Raw genomic sequence first — 8,542 nt, 5'->3', positions numbered from 1 at the left:
ACCATTGGTGCTGGGGAAAGCCTACAATGACCCTGGAGCAAGACTGGGATTCCGCTGCTGGATTCATCAGCCACCTCAGAACACAGATTTTCCTTATCACTCTTAACTGACAATCATAGAAAAAATTTTGGAAAACCAGTGGTATTCAAGATGTTTGCGAATCAATGAGCTTCTGAATCATAATTTAGGTAAGTCTTCTTTAGAACAAAATAAGATATGAAAATAGTGTTAGAATACTCCCACCCTCCTCCTTTCCTTCTCTTTTTTCTTTTTTTTTCTTCTTTCTTTCAACTTAGAAAACGAAATGATCTCTCATTTTCTCTCTTGAGTCTGTGTGTGGTTAGGATGGCAGGGTTGGTTCTGGGGACTCACTACCCTTGGAGTTCTCAGCCTCCTCCAGCCTTGCCTCCTAACCCTGATGGACTGTATTGCAGAATTCCAGGATCAGGCCCAGGGAACTGGCCAGGATTCACAGCAGTCTGGGAAATAGCTTTTATCATATAATATGAAACACTTTAGCTTTTCTGTTTCAAGTCATTTTTATAAAACAGAAAGAGAAAAAAATACCGATTTCAAATCATTTTAGAACAAAAATAAATAAAATGATAAATTCTTAAAATCATGCACATTTTAATGTTTCTATTTATATATATTTTTGCTATCAAAATTGTACTAGGATCACAATATTTTCTTACTGCTAAGAGATATCCATAGGCACTTATTTATTTAAATAATCTACAAAATGAAGCACAAGCATAAAATACTGAACTTATCTGCTTAAAATGCTAACAACTTTTTTTTTTTTAAAAAAGACAACATATAGCAAGGAAAACTTAATTGGTATTTTTTAATTCTACAAAAACATATAAATATTTAAATTTATAACAAAAGAACAATTATACCATTTAGTAATGCTTACAATATTTAAAATGTGTAATTCCTTATGCACAAGCTACTTTTATAAATGTTAAAGAACTGTGTGCCAAGCATATATCTAAAAGAGTTTTGAAATTATTTCGCTTTAGCTGTGGCTACACTCAATGGAAAAACAAAGCTCCAAAAGAAAAGAAAAATCATATAATCATCAAGTTCTCTTTCTTCACTTGTGCTGTTTTTAGCAGAAAGTACAACTGAAACCAAGCGGCAGCTTACGTTCATTTTTACACCAAATTAAGTGCATGATGAAAATTTCATTTTTTAAAACCATTATAGATGTAGCCTTAATCATTTAATGTTCCATTCTCATTCGGACTCATTAAATACCCAGTATTAAGAGATTTGTTCTCCCCAGATAAAAACAAAAACAAAATAATTTTATATAATGACGACACTGGTTAACATAGAAATGGCCTTTATCTTAAAAGATGGTTAAGGAAAAAGCTGCCCTGCACCCCTAGTATTTCAGAGAGATTGTTTGAACACATACAATGAACATTGCCTTTAGAATTTATTGAACAATATGAAACAAAAGTTGGACACAAATGTACACAAACTATTTAAAATACATTGCTGGTGTTCATTCAACACCTTAAATTCCCACAACAACTGATACTTAATAGCATTTTGAGCATGGTGTAGTCATACCAGATGTGTTCATGTGCTGTACAGAAGAGTGCTGATTTTATCTATTCCATGCTTAGACCTACTGGGGAAAAATAAGGAGGAAGTAGAGGGTAGTGGCTGAATCCTGAAACACAAACTGCCTTAAGACTTAAATAAATTTTTGCTGTCCAACAGCATTAGAAATTTATTCAAGGTTTGCAGGTATTTGCTCTGCAGAAGGACCCTTTGTGGATGATCACACATCCATTAAGATCTTGAATTTCTTGAATTCTTCATATTTGTTAAATCAGCAGACTTTATGACTTATGATTTTATGACTTTCTCCAGGACTTCTGAATGCATGAAAGTTTTGCCTCCTCTGAGACGAGATTGAACATCTATAAACAAGATGCAAATAAAATGTCTGTGATCACATAGGATCATCATTTCTTAAGTGGTAAAAAATAATGTAGGTAGGCAGCCAATATTTTAAGGTTTACTGAACCAATTCATACTATTTTCTTAACTTCCCACTAAAAGAAAGAAAGAAAGGTAAAATCATGCCTGTTGTTTTACTCTAGTGGTTCTTTCTTACTTTTTCTCTTTGCTGTTTTCCCCCTTTTTATTTATTATGCTGTTTCTAAGAACCATGGCGAAATCGAATTTATGGGTTGTGTTGACTAGAGTCTAGAGAGTTCTACTGGGAAGCCTAGAATTCTCTGCTGATTACCTTGTGGTCTTTAAACCGGCATAGCTTAGAATCTATCCAGTGTTCACAGTAATAGATGGGTCTAATGCTCTCTGCAAGCTGTAGGCCAGTCATTTTTAACTTGAACATAATTATATGGAAAATAGAAGTGAGGGGAGGGTATGCTCCATTGTTATTGCTCAAGAGGCTTTGCTTCCCAGAAAACCATTTTGCCCAGTAATGCCAGGATGTTCTGTAATCATGCTGTTTCCTGTTAATTTCTTTATTTCTGCTATAGATCTTTATTTCCTGTGGTATTATTTTGTAGAACTAATCTTATTTAAATATGAAAGGTAGTGAGAAGTAATATATCTCAAAAAAAATCAATGTTCTTATCACAAAATGTTTAATGAAGGCATTTCTTCCTCATTATTGTACCCTTTCTACTTTATTTTTGAATGCTTTTTAATTGAAGACAATATTAGGTCATATTAACAATGATGAGTCCTGGCAACACTGTTTATAGTTTAATCTGATCCCTAGGCAGGCCACATTACATAGCTGGATGTTGGTCTTAAAATTTGTAAATGGAGAAGGAATAGATCATCTGTAAATTCCTCTCAAAGTTACTGTGTTTGTGTTCCATTTATAGAATTGTACTTAGAAAATAAATTAGTAATAGCGCCTATAAAACTATGGAAATACATATGACTTTTAAGAGGATGATACGTCTCTACTCAAAAAGTAGAAAATCTCACTTCTTCAGGTAGCAATTGAATACAAACAAAAAATCAAAATAAAAATTTTATCTTCATAAAGCAACTTACATAATATAGCAGCATGTTTATAAAATGTCATATTTCACTTCCATAAGGTAGGCTATTTTACCACAGAGAACAAAATATAGTCCATACTTTAACGTAAAGAATATTAGGAAGAAAATTATCATTTGGAGACAAAGTTATGCAAATCTTGTCTAAATATATTACTAGGTTTTCTTTTAAAATTTAAAATACTGTGCAAAAAAAAAAAAAGAGATATGATACAGTAGCACTTAGCAACTTTAACACACATTTTTCAGTTCATTAATTCAAGAAATATTTAAAGAATACTTACTTTGAGCCCAGAACTATATTAGATGCTGGGGATACCACAGTGAATAAAACTGGCAAAGCCTGGCCTTATTGGTGCTTCATTCTAGGGTGTGTGATCAGAATGTTGGGAAGCGGGGTTAGGGGAGACGTAGAAGAGTAGACGGGGGAAAAAAAGAAAGCCAATTTATAGTCTGTCAGAGAACATACATGGGATAGGGAGGGCATGAGGAAGAAGGGTTTGCCTTACCGATGAGACAGTATTTGGAGAGAGACCTAAAGAAAGTGAGGTGACAGAACTCTGTGGGGCAGAGAGAGCAAAACAAGGAGACTAAAACCTGCTTGGCAACCAGAGTGGAGCAAGTTAAGGGGAGGCACAAGGAGATGCGCTCAGAAAAGGAGCTCTGGCGAGGATGTGGGGTGGTGGGGGCGGGGTGGGGGAGGGACTTGCGCACACATGCGTACAGAGAGAGGCCCTTGAAGACCACTCTAAGAGATTTCGTTAAACATGGAAAGGCGTTGGAGGGTTGTGAGCAAAGAAGTGACAAAATCAAACTGATGTTTAACAAAATCACTAAGGCTGCTGTGACTAATACAGACTGTTGGAGGCAAGGGTTGGGCAATCAGGGGAACCAAATTATAAGCATACCACAATTTAAAAAAATTAAGAGGTGGTGGCACACAGTGGATGAGGTGGGAAGTCGTTGGCTTCTGGTTATATTTCAAATATAGAATCAAGGGAATTTGCTGATGGATTAGATAAAAGTTGAGAGAAAAAACAAATCAAAAGTGACTGGAGGTTTTTGATCTCGACATCTGGGAAGATGGAATTGGCATTAACTGCTGTGGGGAAAACATCAGAAGGGGAACTTTGAAATCATTTGAAATATTTGTTAGTCTAGCCCCACAGCTAAGACGAATCCATTGTAAAGCCAGTCATCATTTTTAATGTTCTGTACTGAATACAGTAGATCTTTTTGCTTAAGTTGAATGTTAGCCATTGCTTTCTGGGTTTTGGTGTTTTCTATTTTATGGCATTTTTTGTTTGTTTATTAAACACCCTTAATTCACATTTAAACAATGTGTTTAAACCATCTGAGGGTTCTCTGAAAATCTCTGGTATGGAACTTCCACAGTTTTGATTTTTCCTGTATTGTTGCTATGACCATAATGGACTTTCAAATGTTTAAAATGCTGCTGAAATGTGTCAAAGGCAGTTTCCATGGAGCAGCTGTATTCTAAAAAAAAAAAAAAAAAATTATCATTGACCATTTTATAGATAACATAAGCATTTTGATTGGCAAGTCCACAATAAGTGGAACAGATAGTATAAAAGAGTCCTTGTGGGTTTGAACTCAAGTTTAAGGAAGAATGCTGTGCAGGGACATTTTACTGTATTTTAGTCAGGACAGGAAGAAAAGAGAGCAAAGTGGAAAATGTGATGGTTAAGGTAAGCTTCGGTTGTCTTGTGAGGCCGTTATCAATTTAAGGCAGTGGTTCACTAACCCTTGGGAGGCATAGCTTCCTTTGAAGTTTGCTCTAAGCTATAGATTCTTTCCTCAAAACAATAGGCCCCAACACTCAAACTTTTGTTTAAAATTTTAGGAGACTGATGGATTCTCAGCCACGTTGAGGTTAGGGGTGTGTACACTTTAAGGAGTAAATCTGAAATGCTTCAGGTTGTAGAAATCTTCTTTAGAGTTGTACCAGTGTACAGCCAAAACAGAAAGGGGATGCTAGCTGGGAAAATCATACAGGATTTTACTGGCCTTCAGAAAGTGTCCTCCTTTTCATTATAAAGCAGTGTGTGTGTGTGTGTGTGTGTGTGTTTCTGTGTGTGAGAGAGAGAGATAGAGACAAAGAAATTTTTTGTGTAGCCATACTATTAAAAGTTTCTCTCAGGGATTTTTAAGAAAACATGGGGCCAAAAATGTAGCATCTTTTTCTCCAGAGGATGTTTCTTCCATTTTCCCCCTAAATTTCTTTTAGCAGCCTAGTGCACATATAATGAATAAGATACATATGCTGAACAACTTTATGAGCATTTTAAATGGTGTCAGATCCTAAAAGTAAAGGCTTAGCACGAATCTCAGATAAATTTTCTTTCCTTTTCACATCTTCTGCTCATGTATTTTGAACATAGAAGATTTTAAGATGGAAAAAGAACACGTGAAGCTGGTCTAATTATTATTCTTCCTTGAACTATAGTTTATGGCATGATTTCAAGCAGTTTAATTAAAATAAAAGTTTAATAGATGTGTATTGAGTTCATGCCCCTGGTGAAAACTTTAGATACTATTGGATGGCAGTGAAATTCTGATAGTAGCACATTATTTTTTAAAACATACAATTAAAATGGTAATAGTGACCTAACTAGAACCTTCAAATGCAGAAGAATTAAAAATTATGGAAAGTACTATGCCCTTCACCTATAATTCTGTACAGTGTAAGAGACAAGTCACTCCCTAGCATGAAGAGAAAAGGGTCTGTGTAGTTTCTATGAGACAGAGGCAGTGGTTAAGAATTGAGTTTCCAGCATCAACTCTGGGACCAAGACGATGTTATGCTCAACCTGTGTTAGAAGTGATTGGAACCCAAAGAGAATGTCTTTTAAAATGATTTATTTTTTTCAGTTTCACTTCATCTTGCTCTCCTCAATGCCTAGCTAGTTTCCTCTGATTTCATGTACTTGAAATTGAACTTTCAAACTCTCCTCTATTTTGTCTAATGGTGATGCTTTTGTAAGGACTCTATGAGAAGTCAATATCCAATTTAATTTTTTTCCTACAAAATTGAAACTTATCTTGTACGATGAATTCACTGCTCAGAAATAATTCAATATGTGGCCTTGTTGTTGACATAGAAATTCAACATGTTGCCACAAAGGTCCATTAGAAACAGTGAGTTTTTAAAACAATTGATAATATATCACAATGAAGATATTTTATAAGGCATTTACATTGTCTCTCTTTTAATCACTACGACAAAAACAAAAAGTAAGCCCTGACTGATCTTATGAGATGAGGGCAATAGAGATTCTTTTTTTTTTTTTTAAAGCAAACACAATTTATTTTTCAAGTTGTTCTGATGTTTGCTTAGTAACAGTTTGCTATTATTTATATATGGTATGTGCTTCTTTTGATCAGATACAAATTTTAGTAGGGAAATAAGCAAACATTCCTAAAAATGAATTATAAACAACTGTATTTTAGAATACTAAAAGGATTTTAAAACTTTCAATTCAGCAAAGTTAATATCTCCCTAATTGAAATAATGGAAAAACAAAAGTGTAGATGCTTTCATGGCTTTGGGGAAACAATCTTCATGCCCCCAAGGTCATGTTCCTTAGCAGCCATTGTTGGGATCTGCTTCCACTACAGTCCTGCATGGTAGGCACCATTTTGTCATCTTCAGAAGGTTCATCGAGGCATTGGTTACTGTTAACATGTCTCAAGGTGAGTCTCTGTAAAAGATAACGAATAATCAGTGCAACCTATTTTATCTTTAACTTCACTAGTTCATCTCATTAAATCTTAAAAGATATTTAAAGAGAATTTTAAAGAGATTTAAAAGAGACTCCTAAAAATCCTTCATAATTTTTTTAGTACACATAGTGATAGGTTTGTAAAATGAACTGTGCACGTGGCTCTGAATTATTACACAGATTTCACTGTTACAGTTTCATCCATTGTCTAATGCACCTTTTGCTGCAGATGGTTAAAGAAACTGGCTGACATTTATCATGCATTTCCAAGAATTGAGTCTCTTTTGCAAAAAGGCCATTTGTGAGCTCGGAGTTCACTTGAGGGCTGCAAATATTAACATGCTTTCACAAAAGCTTAGTTTTCTTAGGCATGTGTGAATTCAGTAACCATTTGGTAAACATGCAAAGAGATGTCACAGCTGTGACCCAAATGAACAAAACCGGTAGAGATGTTCCCATTTCAAAATACTAAGCACTCCATAGTATCTGTGTCTATGAGACATTCAGTGTAGACGAATGATTATCATAGCAACAAAGACCTGTGTTACTTGATTGTATGCTCACCATATTTTGGTTTTCATTTTAAGAATCTTAAAAAATATCAAACCAAACATAAAAAAGAGATGTTATGGTCATATGTTTTGAAATATCATATATGTATTTTACTTTGTGCATAATGATGATATTCATTAATAAGCATCCTTTCAGTACCTGAATGCTGAAATTTAATTCCAGTAATTTTAGCATGTGAACCAGTCATCACATGTCTTGTCTTTTGAGTTTACATTTATATTTAGAAATCCTGTTTTTTGAACTTTTCAAATGAACATCTGAAAGATTTTTGTTTTTTTTAATTTATTCATTTGAGAGAGAAAGAGAATGAGCAGGGGAGAGAGGGAGAAGGAGAAGCAGACTCCCCACTGAGCCAGGAGCCTGATTTGGGGCTTGATCCCAGGACCTGGAGATCATGACCTGAGCTGAAGGCAGACATTGAACCATCTGAGCTACTCATGCACCTCTGGATAGACATTTTAAGTCCATATGTTTTATGCATATTAATTTATGCATATGTATTATATACATTTCTGCTCACTTTCATGGGTAATGCTTAGAACCATTTTATACAAAACACCTTAAACCAGAAGAAAACTGTTTGAATGTATGGAGGGTGATTTGCAGATGTATCTCAAAAAAGAGCATGCCCTATACTTCTGTAGCCAATACTAAAAGGTAAACATTTTTGCAGGAGGCAGCTCTGGAAATAACACTAAAAGTTGGGTTAGGGGCACCTGGGTGGCTCAGTGGGTTAAGCCTCTGCCTTCGGCTCAGGTCATGCGATCCTGGGATCGAGTCCCGCATTGGGCTCCATGCTCAGCAGGGAGCCTGCTTACCCTGCTCCCTCTGCTGCTCCCCACAATTGTGCTCTCTCTCCTTCTCTCACTCTCTGTCAAATAAATAAATTCTTAAAAAAAGAAAAAAAAGTTGGGTTAAAAAAAATGCACAGTGGATGCATGCAATGAAAAGGGTGGAGAAACACTGCCTGGACAATTTTAATTTGTTTGGATTAGGACTGCATATCCTGGGCTGCACTATCCTGAGGAAAGACCAAAAGGAAAATCGGATTGTGGTGGGATGGTTCATTGGCAATGAGCAGGAAATTAAAAGCACAAGGCTATTAGACAGGAAGGAGACTTCAAGATTGAGGCCTTTGTTGTTCTTCCAATACATGAAATCAAG

General features: G+C 35.4%; 1 protein-coding gene across 3 annotated transcripts in view; it reads right to left on the bottom strand.

The window, feature by feature from the left end:
- Nucleotides 1–832: 832 nt before the first annotated feature.
- The window catches only part of GALNT13 (polypeptide N-acetylgalactosaminyltransferase 13), a 533,010-nt gene continuing 525,300 nt past the window's right edge, over nucleotides 833–8,542 (bottom strand). For all 3 annotated transcript variants that reach the window (XM_059393983.1, XM_059393985.1, XM_059393984.1), the window contains one exon: nucleotides 833–6,784. In XM_059393983.1, coding sequence (XP_059249966.1) covers nucleotides 6,644–6,784 — 141 coding nt within the window. In that variant the 3' untranslated portion in view covers nucleotides 833–6,643. The remainder of the gene's footprint in view (nucleotides 6,785–8,542) is intronic.

The sequence above is a fragment of the Mustela nigripes genome, chromosome 3 (genome assembly GCF_022355385.1).
Source record: "Mustela nigripes isolate SB6536 chromosome 3, MUSNIG.SB6536, whole genome shotgun sequence".
NCBI lineage: Eukaryota > Metazoa > Chordata > Mammalia > Carnivora > Mustelidae > Mustela > Mustela nigripes.
This window is presented reverse-complemented; position numbering and strand designations above follow the sequence as displayed.